Here is a 19,287-nt window from a genome sequence, read left to right as displayed (position 1 = left end):
GAATGACCCTAATGTCATATACCGAGAACATGCCAAAACTGCTTAATAAAGGGTAACCCATTAAAACGATGGAGTGGAAGCCAAACTTCGACACCTGTACAGACTGTAGTCTTTCAGAGGAGTCTTCCACTAATCTAAATTATTTATCAATAAGAAATAAGGACATATGGATATTATTGAAGGAGTCCTACTTGGTCTCGCTACTCAAGCCATCTTTATGGACATTCACTTCAATGTCATGTTACATTTTCACTACGCAGTAGCCGAAATGCATTCTGACCGCAACACCTAGCCTTGCACTGCATTTTCATACTGATATGTTCCCTTTAAACAGCAAAATCAGAGTTTTGAAGATGTCAAATCTTATACCTGGAGGAGGACCACCAAATTTGCGCTGTCCATTTTCTTGTACCATACTGTATCCAGTTTTTTCCATCAACGCAAGCAAAGCAGCTTCATTCTGGGTTCCAATATTAGATTTGCCACTTCCATTCATAACGTTAGAACATTCTTCACTCATGGCTACAAAGTCACCTAGGAAAGATTAAAGCTATCAATATACTAAAAAAGTATAGGCAGCTAAGAAACCACACAAGCTTCTTGAAATTCTAAGCAGACTTACTTAATCTATTTACAGACATTCACCAAGTTTATTTGATTTTTTTTACAAAAAATCTTTTGTCCCCCATCCTTTTGAACATGATCCTGTGTGTAGTGTTGTGTAGAAGTCTCAAAACTACCTGTATTCCTGTATGAATTAATATGCATTAGGCTTGGCTATCTAACAGCACTGGAGTCCTAGGTTCAAATCCTGCCAAGGGCAACATCTGCAAGGAGTTTGTATGTTCTCCCCGTGTTTGCGTGGGTTTCCTCCGGGTACTCCGGTTTCCTCCCACACACCAAAGTCAGACTGATAGGGAATGTAGGTTGTGAGTCCTATATGGGACAGTGACTGACAATATCTGTAAAGTGCTGCGGAATATGATGGCGCTATATAAGTAAGCATAATAAATAATAAAATCTAACAGCACCCGAACTTACACTTAAGATCTGCTCCTGACATCACAGTGCCAGGAATGGCAAATATTAAGGGGTATATACAAACATTTGCCTGTAGGAGGCACTGTGGTTAGAATGGTTATGCTGGTAAATGGTCAGGCGATCACTGAGTATTTGCAAATGTGTGTAGAGGTTGTGGTCTACTCTATAGGTTTTCCTGAACAGTAAAAATACTCCTGTTATTTTGTAATCTAGGGAAAGATTGGGTCTGAATTGGTTCACATGTACTATATGGCTACAAACAAAGAGGACTGTGTAAAACAATAGAGACCCAGCACCTTTAGGGTGCATTCACACTACGTAATCACCAGCTTATTCTGAACGTAAAACACGGCGAGCAAAGCTAGCCGTACACGCGGGCACTTCCCATTCACTTCAATGGGACTGCTCGTAGTGAAAAAAGCAGCCCATTCATTTCTATGGGGAGCGCTCGTATGCCGGCTCCCATAGAAATGAATGGGAACTGCTTTATACGCCGCTTATTCTGAACGTGTTTTACGTTCAGAATAAGCTGTCGTTTACGTAGTGTGAAAGCACCCTTATGGCGCCCTGCTGACATCCACCATAATAGTACAGCAATGTCAGTAAGGGCGGGTTCACACCAGCACCCGATCTCCGTTTTGAGGTTTCCGTCAGGAGACGGAATCTCGGCGTTCATGGGAATGACCGTTTGAGCAGCAACTAGCATAAAGCCAAGCAGCCTACGGGTTGTGCCTCTTAAATTTCCTGGGAAAAATGGAGAGGGGCATGGTTGTCCTCCAGGGCAATACCAGTCACCAAACTAGAGAACATTCCCACCAGACGTGCACTATTGAATCCAGATCAGTATTACATCTCCAACAACCATCAGAAGTGGAGGGGTAGATCCTGTGAAGGACAGAAGGTACTCTATACCAACATGAGAGGATTTTAAAGTTCATTTCTTGTCCCTTACAGGAGACAGAGAACCTGTGGAACACCCTGAAAGCCGATGACCACAGGTCTGGTGGGAACGAAACCCCCAACTCCCACTCCTAACCCACAGTGTAGGCTGGCAGTTGATCGGCGAGTTCCTCCAATAAGATAGCATAGACCAAGGAGATGCCATGTGACGGAGACACAAAGGAGAGACAAAGAAGTTTGAATGACACCAGAACCCTATGTAGGTCATGTGTATGCCTAATAGAGGTGTAGAAGTGGGTCAGTTGAGTGTATTGCCAATGTGAAGCGGTAGTGATTTGCAATTCTTTTTAATCCCTTCCTGACACAGGCATGTTTAAATTTTTGTATTTAACTCTCCCCACCCCCCCTTCCAAACCCCATAGCTATTTAATTTTTCCACTCTCAGTCAAAGGCTCCTACCTTTAGATGTCTTCTCCGCGCCGCCGTTTGGTAGAAAACGGGGTTTTCTTTGGTATGCAAATAAGTTGTCTCGCAGTACTGGGGGTGGGCCCCAGCGCTCAAACAGCACTGGAGGCGTCCCCAATGCTGCGAGAGAAGCGGGTTCCTGAAGAAGATGAGAAAGCACTGGAAAGTTCTCTCACAGCATTGGGGACGCCCACAGTGCTACGAAAGAACTCATTTGCATTCCGAAGAAAACCTGGAGGTGCGGAGAAGACATCTAAAAGTAGGAGATGAATAGCCTTTCTTAAAGGGATCCTATCATTCAGACGACATTTTTTCAAAGTACCACGTTGGAATAGCCATAAGAAAGGCTATTCTTCTCCTACCTTTTGTTGTCTTCTCCGTGCCGCCGTTCGCCTACAATCCCGGTTCTTGTCAGTATGTAAAGTAGCTCTCTCACAGCACTGGGCGCGGGCCCCAGTGCTCAGACAGCACTGGGGGCGTCCCCAATGCTGCAAGGGAACTCTCTCCAGCGGCGTCATCTTCAGCCTCTTATTCCAGCGACGGCTTATAACTTCTAAGGCCTCCGGCAGAGCAGACTGTGCATGCCCATAGACCACGAGAAAATGGCCGCTTGCATAGTATTGTAAGAAGCCATTTTCTCAGGGCTTGTGGGCATGCGCAGTCTGCTCTGCCCGAGACCTTAGAAGTAAGAAGACACCGCCGGAAGAAGTGAATGAAGAAGCTGTTCCTGACGAAGATGGAGGCGGCACTGGAAAGAATTTTCTCACATCATTGGGGCCACCCCCTAGTGCTGTCTGAGCGCTGGGGCCAGCCCCCAGAGCAGCGAGAGAGCTAATTTACACTCCGACAAGAACCGGGATTGTAGGCGAACGGCGGCACGGAGAAGACAACGAAAGGTAGGAGAAGAATAGCCTTTCTTAAGGCTATTCCGACGTGGTATTTAGAAAAAATGTTGTCTGAATGTTAGGATCCCTTTAAGGCTATTCCGACGAGTTATCGAGAAAAAAAGGGTATCCAATGATAGGATCCCTTTAATGAGTTTGTCACACTAATGACCAATCCGCAGTCACATGTCTGATACAATAGCTGAGGTGCTGCAGCCATCACATACTGACCATCTGCAAACAAGAGCCAGGAGCGACATAGGAGTGTCAGCACTAGATCACCAGGGGAAAGAAATGGACTATTGCTTTTATAATATTTAGATCTCATTCATTTCCTCATGACAATCCCTATGTATAGGCTTTGTTACAGCTTATGGTCATCTTCTGTAGGCCACAGCAAAAGCAACTTAAAAAAGAGCTTCTGTGCTGGTGGACTAAGCCAGGCCTCTTAGTACATAGCCATCCATATGGATAGACATGGATGATTGCCCTGGCAGTGATCACTGACAATTGGATGCTATTCACTCACTATAAGATGCATTCGGACTTATACAGAGGTTCTAGGGTTTCATACAAAGACGAGTCCAGGTTACTATAGATACTATGGCCTAGTATGTTGGCCCAGGTGAGGATATTACCGCTGGAAAAGACGCAACGTGTAACTACAACAATTTTTAATACTGTTTTAATCGTGACAAAAATTTTTAAAAAAAACAGCCAAGTGAACAGAATACTGACCTAGCGTGTGTCTACGAATGGCGTTCAGCGGCTCCGCGGACTGATAATAATGGCGCAGAGGGCTTCACCCAATAACCGCCGAAATAAAACTGCGCAGCCTAGAGCAGCCGTGACCCCGCCCACCGCCACATTCACTCCCAGAAGGCAGCGCGGCACAGGAGACGGCCGCGGGAATTTCCGCCAATCACAGCTCGAGGTTCTTAAACGTTACGCATTGTGGCTGTACAGGCCGCAGCAGTGGCGTTATAGAGGCGGCTGAGGAGGAGCAGGAGTGTTATTAGAGTCAGAGTTTGCTCAATACATAGTTTTAACAGAATTTTACAGGAATATGACGCAGGGCATCTTCTATGGAACAAATGGAAATAATGGCAGAACCCTGTAGTATCTGTATGATATGAGGAGAGGGTCTGTGACAGTGTGTGACTAGCCATACTAACAATTCTCTGGCTTACAGAATACAGGCTGCTGTGAATGGCATGTGGTAAATAATCCAGAAGCGCTGTAGTGCTCTGTAGTCAGACATTGCAGCCCCAGTGCAGTTTTTGCTCTATGCCCTCACAACACATAAATGTCATGTATACCCTAAGGCTTTGTGCACGCAACAGTGAAACAATGCGTTTTAGGCTAAGGTCCCATGTTGCTGAAAAACTGATTTTTTTTGTTGCAGATTTTGCTGCATTTTTTTGAGCATGCGCCAGGTGTGGACTGAGCAAAAGAAAGATGTATAAGGCTGTGTTCACACAGAGTTTTTTGGTCAGGAATCCACCTCAAAATCCTCCAAAAAATGCCTCACCATACAGTCCGATGTAACCTGCTTTTTTTTCCCTGCTAGCAGATTTTCCACTAGCAGAAAAATCCACTAGTGGATTTTCTGCTAGCGGAAAAAAAGAAGCAATGTGTCCATTCTTCAGGCGTTTTCCGCCTGAAAAATTCAATGGGAGGCGGAAAAACCGCTAGCGTTTTTCTGAGGCATTTTTGACAAAAAACGCCAGGCGGATTTTCTGCCTCCCATTGACTTGCATTGATTTTTTTCAAATGGGAAACGCTTCAGGAAACACCTCAAAAAACACCTCAGGAATTTTCCTGAGCGGATTTTTCCTGACCAAAAAACTGAGTGGGAACGCAACCTTAGGGTGCATTCACACTGAGTAAACGCTAGCTTATTCTGAACGTAAAACACGTTCAGAATAAGCGGCGTCTAAAGCAGCTCCATTCATTTCTATGGGAGCGGGGATACGAGCGCTCCCCATAGAAATGAATGGGCTGCTTCTTTCACTCCGTGCAGTCCCATTGAAGTGAATGGGGAGTACCGGCGTATACGGCAAGCTCTGCTCATGCCGGAGCGTACACGCCGGCACTCCCCATTCACTTCAATGGGACTGCACGGAGTGAAAGAAGCAGCCCATTCATTTCTATGGGGAGAGCTCGTATCCCCGCTCCCATAGAAATAAATGGAGCTGCTTTAGACGCCGCTTATTCTGAACGTGTTTTACGTTCAGAATAAGCTAGCGTTTACTCAGTGTGAATTCACCCTTAGGCTCCGTTCTCACGGAGTAGTGCACCGCTCATTTAGACACGTATACACATGTCAGAATCAGCGCTTCAAAACAGATCCCATTGATTTCAATGTATAGCGTGCGTAAGCTGACACCCATTGAAATCAATGGGATCTGTTTTGAAGCGCCGCGCTCTGATACATGTCTACATGAGCGACGCGTTACTCCGTGGGAACGGAGCCTTAGTGTTTCCTTTATATTTCCCAATCTATTGTTACCAACTCTGAGGTTGGCTAAAAAAAAAAAACGCAGTAAAGTCTGCAACAAAAAAAGAAAAGCAGATTTTCCACAATGTGGGGCCTCACTCTGAAGCTATGACCCCACGGGACAATATGAAGCGCTGCGGGAAAAACTGTGGCGGAAATGCATCGTAGTTCTTCCCACAGCACTTTAAACTGAAAGTTCTTGGAGCTTTCCTCCGTGGACTTTCTGTTACAATCATATCTACCGGGAAGCCGCCAGCGTTTCCTTGCTGGTTTTGGAAATCGCAGTGTGTTTCATCCACTTTGCAATTACTGTAAAACACAACAATTTTTATCCCGTGGCGTTTCCACCACAGGCAAATTGCAGTGTTTCCAACCCCCGGCATTTTCAGACACAGGGATTTATAATGTGTATGTGTTTCACAGTATTTAAATACTTTTTTATACTGTATGTGTTCTAGGGAAAGGAGTTTGAGTTGAACTTTTAATATTTTTATTTTATAACTTTTTTTTTTTTTTTTTGTACTTTTTTTGCATTTATCAAACCCACCCTGGGTCTTGAACGCCAGGGAGTCTGATCACTAATGCAATACATTACAATGCTAATGCATTGCAAAAAAAAACAGCTTTTCTATTGCAGGCTAAATAGAGTAGCCTGCAATAGAAATTAATGAAAGACAGGCCTTCACAATCCTCCCAGCTGTCATGGTAACAGGACGCCATCCCTGGAGCCTCATAATCTCCTGCTTAGATTACTGCAACACCCTTCTTCTTGGACTCCCAGCTAACACCCTCGCCCCCCTCCAGTCCACCCTAACCTGTGCTGCTCGCTTAATCCACCTCACCCCCCAATCCTCATCGGCTGCTCCCCTCTGCCAGTCCCTCCACTGGCTACCCATAGCCCAGCGACTTGAGTTCAAGCTACTAACGTTAACTAACATTCAAAGCGATCCACAACCTGTCCCCTCCATATATCTCTGAACTAATCTCCCGCTACCTGCCTACACGTAACCTCAGATCCTCCAACGACCTCCTATTCCGCTCTGCTCTCATCCGCTCCTCACACAACCGCCTCCAAGATTTCTCCCGTGCATCCCCCATACTCTGGAACTCCCTACCAAGACACATAAGACTGATCCCCACAATCACAGGCTTCAAGAAGTCCCTGAAGACTCCCCTATTCAGGAAGGCCTACAACCTCCAATAACACTATCACCTCACTGCCATCTGTACAGTCTCCCCCTCTCCTTCTGTCTCTATCCCTCTTACCTCATAGATTGTAAGCCCTCGCGGGCAGGGCCCTCTACCCCACTGTGCCAGTCGGTCATTGTTAGTATTATATCTACCTCTATATTTTGTGTATTGTATGTAACCCCTAAATGTAAAGCACCATGGAATTAATGGTGCTATATAAATAAACATAAACAATAATAATAATACAGTCATGGTGATACCAATTTTATGTAGGGTTTCTTTATGTTTCAGTACCTTTAGAAAACATTCCTTTGCATCCCCATATTATTTTTTTTATTTTACGTACTTATATAGTGCTATCATATTCTGCAGCACTTTTTAGACATTGTTTGTCACTGTCCCATATAAGGGTCACAATCTAAGTACCCTATCAGTATGTCTTTGGAGTGTTGGTGAAAATCGGAGTACCTGGAGGAAACCCACGCAAACATAGGGAGAACATACAAACTCCTTGCAGATGGTGTCTTTGGCAGGATTCGAACCCAGGACTCCAGTGCTGCAGTGCTAACCACTGAGCTCCCTGCCTGCTGTATTGTGAAATTCGTCACTTTTATATTTTTATTTATATTTTTTTATTTATTATTTTTTTTAGAGGCAAACGGCCAAAAAAACACCAATTTTGCCACTTTGATTGTTTTTCCCACTGTGGCCTTCATCATATGGGGTGAATGTTTTTAACATTTTTATAGTTTTGCCAGTTTTGGACATGAATGCCTACTTGTTTTTTATTATTATTGTATTCATTTATTAATTTTTATAAAACAAAAAATACTTCTCCCTCAGCATCTTGCTCAACAATGGAAAGTGTTTATTGGAGCTAGAAACACACCAAGTACAATCATATAATACAGACATCACCACTGTGTATGAAGAGGACTCTGTGACACTATGATGTAGTATTACTTCATATTTTGCTGCGGGGTTAATGCACAATAATGATAACTATTGCCATGTGAATGTTGCATTATATTACCTCGTTTCTGTGATAATAATGAAACAACAACTGAAATGTGATTTCTGCAGAACTTGAAGTATCAATTATTGAGAAACTCAGAGCTCAAGGTGGAAAAACTCCACTAAAATATTTTTAAAAATTCTTAGCATTTTTGTAAGGATAATTACATGCACTACTCTTATTTGTTTTTTATACATTTTTTGAGTCAAAGGCAGAAATGGGTAGAAATATAACAACTAAACTGTCTTACTAAAGCCTGTGCACGTGATATGACAAGTCTACTTAAAGGCCTCATCCAGATGGCTTATTCAAACAACCAAGTGTGTCGGCAATGTGGTGCCCGTGATCTGTGAAAAAATAGGCCATGCTCTATTTTTTCATGGGTCAGCCTCTCAGGTTGGGGTTCACAGATCTGGTTTACCCATAGGATAAATGGGTCTGTGAAAAAACATTGATGTATTAAACACACAGATGGTTATCTGTTAGTAGATCTGGGACTTCTGTAGTCCTGTGTGGTTGCCAGTCTACTCCGAGCACGTGCTGGAGTTGTGTGTGTTCCTTTAAGTGCTGTTTGTTTGTCCTGAACCTTTATTAGCGCACTTCCATTTCTCTCTCACCACTGGCTATTCAGTTCTAGAAGTACCTTGCACCTGTTAGAACTTCTGTGTGTGACCTCTAGGCTCCGTTACTCGATCCCCACCTCTATCTACCGATTCTGATCCTGTTCTTCTCTCTGTTACGACCCCTGCTTGCCTCCTAGACTCCCTTTCATTGATCCTGTCTCTATTCTGCGTTGATCTCACGTTGCCAAACCGGATTGTTGACCATTCTTCTGCCTGACCCTCCTGTACTGTGCTGATCTCTTGTTGCCAAACGGACCATGACCTTCTCTGCCACCTTGTCTGGAACCTGCTCCTCTGCTTCTGCTGACATTTTCAGGCCTTCTTTCAGCTCCACTTCTTCTCTGGTGAGTAAAACCTATCTTCTAGGTTTGCTGATACTTGTGGTGTGCCAAGCACACTGTGCTCTCACACTTGTTGCTAACGCAGACAAAAGGAATCTGCCAAGTACATCCCCACCACTAAGGTCTCTGATGAATATGTTTGGAGGCCAGACTTGGCCCTATGGAGGGGCGTTGTGTGAGGAATCTGCCAAGTACATCCCCACCACTAGGGGATCTGATGAATATGTTCGAAGGCCAGACTTGGCCCTATGGAGGGGCGTTGTGTGAGGAATCTGCCAAGTACATCCCCACCACTAAGGTCTCTGATGAATATGTTTGGAGGCCAGACTTGGCCCTATGGAGGGGCGTTGTGTGAGGAATCTGCCAAGTACATCCCCACCACTAGGGGATCTGATGAATATGTTCGGAGGCCAGACTTGGCCCTATGGAGGGGCGTTGTGTGAGGAATCTGCCAAGTACATCCCCACCACTAGGGGATCTGATGAATATGTTCGGAGGCCAGACTTGGCCCTATGGAGGGGTGTTGTGTGAGGAATCTGCCAAGTACATCCCCACCACTAGGGGATCTGATGAATATGTTCGGAGGCCAGACTTGGCCCTATGGAGGGGCGTTGTGTGAGGAATCTGCCAAGTACATCCCCACCACTAGGGGATCTGATGAATATGTTCGGAGGCCAGACTTGGCCCTATGGAGGGGCGCTGTGTGCTCGGGGCCATTTCATTTATCCGCTCCGCTGTACCTGTTTTTGAAGCTACCAAGCCAGCCCTAAGATCAGAACTGTGTTTGCTTGTAACACTGTCTTCCATGTGAATACAACTTTATATATCCATGATGCTGCTAATATAAACCAGTTGACCTCCAGGATGGGATTTCAAATGCAATATGGACTATAAAATACATGAAAAATAAAATTATCTGAATGAGGACTACCTGACAGTGATTTATTATTAAATATCAAGGAAATTCTGAATAAAACATTCTCGTCCTCGTTTTATCAGCTTTTCTCCCACGTAATAACTTTATAGGAATTCCACTCCAGCTTCCACATTAAAGACTTTTACTAACAATCGAACTTCTCTGCACTTCCTGCCCTCTGATAATCCTCCTTAGAGATTTAAATGTACGAGATTCATTTCATAAAGATTTGAGATGGGAATGAGAAGAAAGATTGTCAGAATGGAACAATAGTAACAGTGTTGTAAGTGAAGCAAATTAGGAACGCCATGATTTTTACTCCCAAAGCAGATTAAACTGCAGGGAACTTACAACAATAAAAATAAGAATGGGCAATCCTTTACAATTGTAAGTAACCGTAACACATGATCTATTGAACCAGTAACTCCACCGATCTCTAATCTAACATACCAGGAAGTTAATCATTTATATGGGAAAACGTCGAACTTTTCTGTGCAATTATGTATTGTGAATACAACAAAGAAACAAGAACAAGTATATAAGTATATTTTTTAAGAGATAACCACCTTGCAACATCTGATGGGTGCTGCCTCCTAAAACTAGGTGCTCGTAATTGAATCTGCAGCTGATTTTAAGGCAGATTCCAACTCACATTAACTCGAAAATTTGCTATCCATTCTTTTCAGCACAAGGCAGGGACAGACAGTTCTTTCTTCAGGATGCTGAGAAAAGAAGCGACGTACTCAATCCTGTAGATTCCGTAGCTGACTCAGTCACATAACCTGCTGCGAGGGGTTCAAACTCCTTTGTGTCTGGAACTAGAGATGAGCAAGTAGTATTCAATCAAATGGTAGTATTCGATCGAATACCTCCCTTTGCATAATTATTGGTGTACTCGGTCAAATACCACGCAGTAAATATTCGATTCCCCTCCCACCTTCCCTGGCACTTTATTTTACACCAAAAACTATGCAGGGGAGATATTCGATCGAATATACTCGCTCTTCTCTATCTGGGACTAATCTGTAAGCAGACATGCAGTAGAAATCCAAAATTCTTGTGTGGCTTTCTTCCACAGTAATCACAGGATGGAATTTGTTTTCTGCTAAATTATTAAAGGGCAGGAAATGTGCAGAAGTTCCAGTCCAGAACTTGTTAGGATGGACATCAGCTTGGCTAGAGAGAAAAACACTAAGGTTCCAGTGTATAATAAAAATCACAATCTCAATATAGATTACTAATATAGATGAGCGAACAGTAAAATGTTCGAGGTTCGATATTCGTTTTGAGTAGCCCCTCAATATTCGACTACTCTAATCGAATATCGAACCCTATTATAGTCTATGGGGGGAAAATGCTCGTTTCAGGGGTAGGCAACGTTCGATCAAATTATACTTACCAAGTCCACGAGTGAGGGTCGGGCTGGATCCTCCGAGAAGTCTTCTCCGTGCAGCATCCCCGCGGCGTCTCACGCTCTTCATTCACTCTGCCAGGCATCGGGCCTGGGCAGAGCCGACTGCGCATGCCCGCACTACAAGCGGAAATGCACAGTCAGCTCTGCCCAGGCCTGATGCCTGGCAGAGTGAATGAAGAGCCGGAAGACGCCGCGGGGAAGCTGCACGGAGAAGACTTCTAAAGGTAGGAGAAGGACCCGCGTTGATTGGCCGACTGTATAGCATCAATCAATGCTGGTTCTGCATCGAACTTTTACATTCGAACAGCGAGTGGTACTCGATCGAGTACGAGTATTTCGAATACCGTAGTATTCGATCGAATACCTACTCGATCGAGTACTACTTGCTCATCTCTAATCACTAACCTTCCACTTGAAAGGTAGTGAGCCGCTATCAACTTTCGCCCCTGGTAAAGGAGCCGTAAAACGGCCAGACATTAACCCTCCTTCACAGGAATTTCAGCAATATATCCCGAGAGGCAAACAGTGGTGTATAACTGCACACAGCCTTGATAACTTTTCCTCACAAAATTAGTGATTTGCCTCCAGAAAACATGTCTTCATTGGATATTCCACACAACATGTATGAGATAAGCTCCCTCCTTTGTACATCTATAAGATTTGGAATTGTTCCTACTGTATATCCTATCCTGCATAGTAAATATGGGGTTCTGTACACCCAGTGGCTTTAAAAACAAACAACTGAAATGTGCAATGCTTTTCAAGTGATACTCATAGCACCACCCCTGTTATATCGTTCCACACCTCATCAATTATCGGACTCCCCATTTACATTGTAAGGTCAGTGCTCTAGCTCTCAAAACTGCCTCCAACACTTATAGTAAATTGGTATGACACCATTAGTGCTTCCCTCATGAGTGACTGTCCAAGTAGGAAGACATTGGAGCTGGTTTGAGGGGTGTCTGCTCATGCTTTGTGCCGTACGTATGTCCTAATGTGGTTTTATATACTGCTAGTAAGTCGACAGTGCACTGAAATTAGCGCACTGTCGGCTTTCCTGTTAGGTGCACCAGGGCTGGAGTTATCAATGCTGTTAATTTCAGCACTGATCTCTCCCTACTGTCAGAAGGGCATTCCTGACAGTCTAGTGTCATCATTTACTTACCTCTCCTGGGCTCCTTACGGGACTCCCTGCTATCTTAGGGTCTCTTTAGTGAAGTCACAAAAGTCACGTGGGTGAGTTCGGCGTCACAACACATGATGGCGCCGATGTAATCCACGTCTGTGATGTAATTAAGGAGGAATCACCCAGGAGAAGTAACACTGGCTTTTATGTTTGTCACCTTCCCTGGGCTTCCAATCATTATACTCTGGGGTATAATGTACATTATATGGTGTGGAGGGGCCACTATGGGACATTATACTGTGTGGAGGGGCTGCTATGGAATATTTTAGTGTGTGGAGGGGCCACTATTGGACATTACACTGTGTCGAGGGGCCACTATTGGACATTACACTGTGTCGAGGGGCCGCTATTGGACATTATACTATGTGGAGGCAGGGGCGTAACTACCGGGGTAGCAGCGGTAGCAGCTGCCACAGGGTCCGGGACACTAGGGGGCCCGGTGACAGCAGGTACTACTGCAGATTTTTTTTTAAATAGGCCGTTTCCTGCTGGAGTAACTCCAGCACGTAACAGGCCCTGTTTACTGCAACACCGGGGGCTGCCTGAAGATGGAGAGGAGCTGCCTCCTCAAACAGTCCATCTTAGTAAAGCTAGCAATTGCTGCCTTTACTACTGTACCCAAGCAGCAGCTGCAGCCTGCTGTCCGGGCCCTTGCCTCCGGGCGCTTGCAGAGTAACAGCGGGCAGGAGAAACTTCTGCCCTGTGCCGGCATCTATACTAGTAGATTGAAGGATCTGAGACATGACGTCATCAAAGGTCCTTTAACCTACTAACATAGATTCAGCGTCTTTTGTGGGCGGAGCTACCCGAATTGTACAGGTCAGTGTACAATGGGGGGAATGGGTTGTAGGCTGTGAGTAAGAGGGGTACATGGGTGTGCAGGCTGTGTGTGAGAAAGTCTGCACCCTCATTCCTTCCTTTCTCACACACAGCCTGCACACCCATGTACCCCTCTTACTCACAGTCTGCACCCCCCATTCCGCCCTATGTGATCAAGAGGAGGGAATGGGTGGTGTAGGCTGTGTGTGAGCAAGAGGGGTACATGGGCGTGCAGGCTGTGTGTGAGCAAGAGGGGTACATGGGCATGTAGACTGTGTGTGAGAAAGAGGGGTACATGGACGTGCAGGCTGTGTGTGAGCAAAGAGGGTGACCTGGAGGCGCAGGCTGTGTGTGAAAAAGAAGGGGGAATGGGGGTGCAGGCTATGGGTGAACAAGAGTGTGGTGGAATGGGGTGTTCCCCCCTCCAGATCACCCTCTTGCTTGCACACATCTTGCACCCCATGTCCCCTCTTGCTTATACACACCCTGCACCCCACGTCACCCTCTTATTCAATACAGCCTGCACACCCATGTACCCCTCTTGGAGGGGGCCCCATGTCAAAAGTGCGCCACGGGGCCCCACAATTCCTAGTTACGCCACTGTGTGGAGGGGCCGCTATTGGAAATTATACTGTGTAGAGAGACTACTATGGAACATATTACTGTATGTAGGGGCAACTATGTGACATTATACTTTGTGGAAGGGCTATTGGACATTATAATGTGTGATGGGGCACTATGGTACATTATACTGCAAGAATATGTATTTACTATTGTATCAATAAATTTTGATATATATTTGTATATTATGGGCTCATTTATTTATGATGTCATATATCACACCCATTGTTTTTTCTTTGCTTACTTTTAGGTGCTTTGATACATCCCTTTAGGGCCTTTTTTTTTTTTTTTTTTTTTTTTACCAATTTTTGAGATTTATAGTACTTTGGTGCAAGTATCTCATGGATTTATTGCAATGTATGTGGCGTTATTGAGAATGCATCTATGTTGAGACAAACTGGGCATGTATGTGTATGGGAAAGGTGGGAGGGCTAGCTTAAGGCTAAATGGGCAATTGGCCAATAGCTATGTAAGGTGTGAGGCCAGCCTAAGGTCAGCACACTTCTCTTTATATTAGGTAAATGTAATTAGAGGTACTTGTTAATATCTATGGAATCTCACTTCATGAGCTGTCTACTAATGGATTAGGCACTCCTGCTGTTATCCTGGAAATGAATCTACAACCTGGATTCTGCCTAAATCTTCATTATTAGTTGTTGTTGACTTATGTAGGCCAAATAACCAGCTGTGATGTAACATTGTACTAACCTGTTCCTAGCTATGCTTGCTAACCTAATTACAGGACATAATAGATTCTCTAAACATTGCAAATACTTTTAACAGCTTGAACACATTGGCCAATTATTGGCATAAATTGCATCTTCTTAGCACATAGCACTTAAGAAAAGGTCGCTTGCCCCTTGCTAGACACTTTTTTAACCACTTCAGAAAAGGCTTGTTTCAGGCTAAGGCCTCACATTGCAGAAAGCAGCTAAAAATACACAGTGGGCGTTTTTTTTTCCGCTGCATTTTTCATAGGTTTTTTTTTGCGTTTTTCTCTGTGGTTTTTCTTCCTTTATAAAATCTATAGGAAAAATGCAAGCGTTTGCACAGGTAAACTTCACATGCGTTTTGAAAACATAGCTTTTTTTTCCCACAATGTCTGAATCTTATTAGCCAGAACGCATACACTTTTATGGTACTGAAAAACGCAACGTGTTTTTCTGCTGCATTTCCGCATCAAGAAAAATGCTGCATATACACGACGTGGGACCTCAGACTCAGGACGAGAGACATTTTTGGGTTGGTGCATGTGCTTTTGAAGGCTATAACCTTTTTTCTTGGTCTGGATCAGTTAATTTTTGTGTCTTTTTTTTCGGTGACACTTAGGGCTTAATTTTTATGCTTTTTTATTTTTGCATATTTTTTTTTCTTTTTCTTTTATATCAGAGTAAATGGAAACAAAAATGAGGGTAAACTTGTCTGTTATTCACATTCTTCAATATTTTTTTAGCAGACTAAAGCTATGGCCCCAGGTATCGGACTGCAGCAAGAAAGCACTGTGGGAAAAATTGCGTTTTTTCCCGCAGCGCTTTTCACAGAAAGTCCTCAGAAGTTTCCTCTGTGGACTTTCTGCTTCCATTATAATGACAGGGAAACCGCTGTTGTTTCCATAGGTATAAGATAAGATAAGATAATCCTTTAATAGTCCCACAGTGGGGAAATTTCAGTATGTTACAGCAGCATAGTAATACAGATTCTGGATAATACACAGTAATATATTCCGGAAGTAGACACACATAAGCTGAGAAGAGAAGATATACTAGGAGTCCATAGCAGCTAAGGAACAGAAGAAAGAAAGAAGGAAGACTTCAGAATCATTTAGTTTTCTGTGCGGAGTGATCTTCGCTTGGTCTGATGTAGATTATGTAGATGTAGATTCATATGATGCAATGGTTTTGGAAATTGCAGCATTTCAAAGTAATTGTCCTTCTGTTTTATAGTAATTTATATGTCGGTGACACAAAGTTTTGTGTCACCAGGGGCAGGGCTACAACCTGGTGTCTTGGGATCTTGTTTTATTTATACTTGTATTAATATTTTTATTTTTTTATGCATTGTGCCCCCCAAATTTGCTGATTTTCCCTACAACTGGGTGTGATATATTAGGAATAGAGCTCCCTAACCTCAACTGCAGATCTGATATGGTCCTCTAGCACTTGGCAAAGCCTACATTTGCCATTCCACAGTGGTCACATGATCTCCGGGCCAGAAGGGAAGCCGCATGATTGTGGGTCCCATGCAGTAGTTGTATACACATACTCAGCGCTGTCTTTAAAGCGATTGGGAAGGCAAGGATGGTAACAAGCCATCCCTGCCTTCTCTTTGGGATGTTGAGCAGGTGCTTATCTCTGCTAAGACATATAGGTACATGATGCTGATAGATGGTGATGGCTCGGAGGTATATAATTAATGGGTGGTCAGCATTTCGTTCAAAAGAAATTTGTCAAAGGGGTATGACTTGGCAAAGCCCTAAAATGCACTAGATTTATTACTGGCTTGTGCCAATTTTCTGGAGCAGAATAATCATCTAAAGAAAGTCAAGTAAGGAGAAGGCAAATTCTGAAGAAAAAAACAGTCCACAGCCCAAAACCATAAACATGGATCAAAAAAATCATTTGATGCGCGGAAATAAGGCCTCCCGGCCCAGGCAGTTGGCAAAGTCCACAAAAAAAGGAAAATCCAGCACCAGAAATGAAAATTTGATAATAAAACTTAACTTTTAATAAAAAGTTGAATTAAATATACATAATTCATGTTGATAGACAGCATTGGGCCTACGCGTTTCGAGGCGGCAGCCTCTTACTCATGGCACTATCTAGTAAGTGTAAGAGTGAGTAAAAGGTTGCTGCCTCGAAACACGTAGGCCCAAGCTATCCATGCTGTCTATCGTCATGTGAATTATGCTGTGAGTCATTTTTTGTTCCTACTGGTGTCTTGTGAATATATGGACTTTTACATGTAATTCAACTTTTTATTAAAAGTTAAGTTTTATTATCAAATATTCATTTCTGGTGCTGGATTTTCCCTTTTTTGTGGACTAAGAGGAAGGCACTTGATGTTAGTAATTTATTGATTATTCCTCGATCCTCTGGTAATGTATATGAGATTGTCTTCAAGATACACTAAATCTCTTCCCCAGCATCCTATGAATCCAGGGTCTACAGTTACACTAATGTTCTGCATTATAATGTGGGACAGTGTATCATTGCATTGTCCGCCTTGAGACATCCTCTTGCGATTTAAATGTTTCTTGCAAACTTTCTCACTAGTCTTCATACAGATTATCTGTGTGATCTGTTATCTGTAGTTACAATTGTCATGATTGCCACCTCCATTACGTTTATCAGCTCATTACTATAGCAGGTGGCTACTCAATATAATGAGTGCTTCCTATTCTTAACCTTTGATGACCCTTGTAATAGTCAAATTACATAATAATGGCTCAGTTACCTTTGTGAGCATAATGAAGAGTAAACAGTTTTCTATATGTATGCAGGGAAGTAAATCCACTGTGTCTTCAGTGTTATCAGTCTTCACATAGGGTTTTGTGTTGGTTTCAAAATGAGTCGAAGGAGTTTTTTTTTTCTGGGATTATACATTTGCGTAATGGATTAGCATCTAACAATTCAACAGTAATGGATCTGTTTCTTTCCAGGCCTTTTGTGATTCACTTGAAGAAGAGTTTATTTGCAAATGCTGCTCACCATTTGTTTTGGTTTTAAAGAAAAACTCAGCTTGTGGCCAATTTAGATGCTAATTGTTTTGTAAAGTCGAAGCTGCTGTAATTGCCTCTATTTGTCGTCCCCTTAGACCACTGCATTAGAATTTGTTAAGTGATCTAATTGAAAATTGAAGGCCCTCTGATGGAAGTCGTATTTTTACAGGTGTCACTTCTCCAAGGGTCTGCCACTGACTCATTTAATGGGTTTGTACAGACAGCGACAAATATTTTGAAAACAGCACACGCTAGATTGACACTCACATTGCACATCATTGTTCTGGTCCGTCGAGGTATCGGGAAAATGAAGAGGTATGCCACTAAAATAGCAATAACATGCAGAGCCCAGCATATCCCCTTGACTATAATGAGGTCCATCAGGTGTTTGTTGTTTTAAAAGCTGAAACTGGTGGAGGGAAAAGTCCTCCATATAGGAGTTTTTCTTCCGCCGATTTTTGGCGGACACTGTGATGGACTCGATGTGAACATAGCCTTAGAATGTGTTAAAATATCAACTGAAGACATGCTGACTTGACTGATCCACCACTTCTCCATTAATGATGTTGCCCAGGTCTATTACTGGTCTCTACTTCGTGGTTTGGTGATTGCATAATGTTACAGATGCACTAGTCCACAAATACTATAAGGTTACATTCACACTGCGTTGGAGTCTTGCACACTTCCGTTTGTCAGAAAATTCGTGGAGAAGACATGCAGTGAGGATTCAGTTTAAAAATTATGGACAATAGTCAATGGAGTCTGCTAAGTTTTGTTACCAATGGACCCAAAGAATGGAGAGGCGATGTTAGTGTGAACCCAGTATAACACTCTTACACTGTGGACTGGGTCTCTGGCTAATTTACAAACAGGATGCAGAGCACCAGGAGCAGCATAATACTTTATACTGTAGGCTGCCATGTTCTTTCTAGTGGAAGCTGTGAGCAGCCAGATTGCTATGTTTCAGATCACCATATGATAGGTGGTATAGCTGAGCTCTGTAATATATAGTTTTATACCACAAGGAGTATGATCTCGGACTAAAATGAGAGTATATCCTCCTAGATCAGACAGAGAGAGGCCTGCTTAACTCTCTCAGGGCGGGTTCACATCTGCACCCTGGTCTCCGCTTTCAGGTTTCCATCTTCTGCCTGAGAAACTGGACAGGAGACAGAAACCGGCTGTCACTTTTCAAACCCATTCATCTGAATGGGTTTGCAAAGTGTCCGCCCGTAAGCATCTTCTGGTCTCCGCGACGAAACCGGACAAAAATCGAAATCGGACAAGCAGGACTTTGTGCCCGGTTTTGCTGCAGAGACCACAAAATGCTCACAGGCCCTCACGGGCGGACACTGTCTGCCAGGTTTCCGTCTGTTGTCGGCAGAAGATGGAAACCTAAAAGCAGGGACCGGGCGCAGATGTGAACCCGCCCTCACACACGTTAATTGCCAATGTCATTGTGTGTTCAGAGAAGGTTGTCAATTATTGAGTTTTGGTGGGGCAAATAGAACTCTAAGGGCTCGTTCACACGGGGGGCGGTGGGGCGGATTTTGGCACCGAGAGTGATGCGGGGAGCGGCGTCACTCTTGGGTCAAAACCCGCCTGCCACAACCGTCTTGGTTGCGGATTCCCCCTCTGAAGTCGGCTCAAATG

At 43.6% G+C, this 19,287-nt stretch overlaps 1 protein-coding gene across 1 annotated transcript in view; it reads right to left on the bottom strand.

The window, feature by feature from the left end:
• Positions 1 to 526, bottom strand: part of RBM46 (RNA binding motif protein 46) — a 110,509-nt gene extending 109,983 nt beyond the window's left edge. Inside the window, exon 1 of the mRNA XM_075285342.1 lies at positions 370 to 526. Within this exon, the coding sequence (XP_075141443.1) occupies positions 370 to 520 (151 nt within the window). The 5' untranslated portion in view covers positions 521 to 526. The remainder of the gene's footprint in view (positions 1 to 369) is intronic.
• Between the last annotated feature and the right edge of the window lie 18,761 nt (positions 527 to 19,287).

This window comes from Leptodactylus fuscus, chromosome 1, assembly GCF_031893055.1.
Source record: "Leptodactylus fuscus isolate aLepFus1 chromosome 1, aLepFus1.hap2, whole genome shotgun sequence".
In the NCBI taxonomy this organism is placed as follows: Eukaryota; Metazoa; Chordata; class Amphibia; order Anura; family Leptodactylidae; genus Leptodactylus; species Leptodactylus fuscus.
This window is presented reverse-complemented; position numbering and strand designations above follow the sequence as displayed.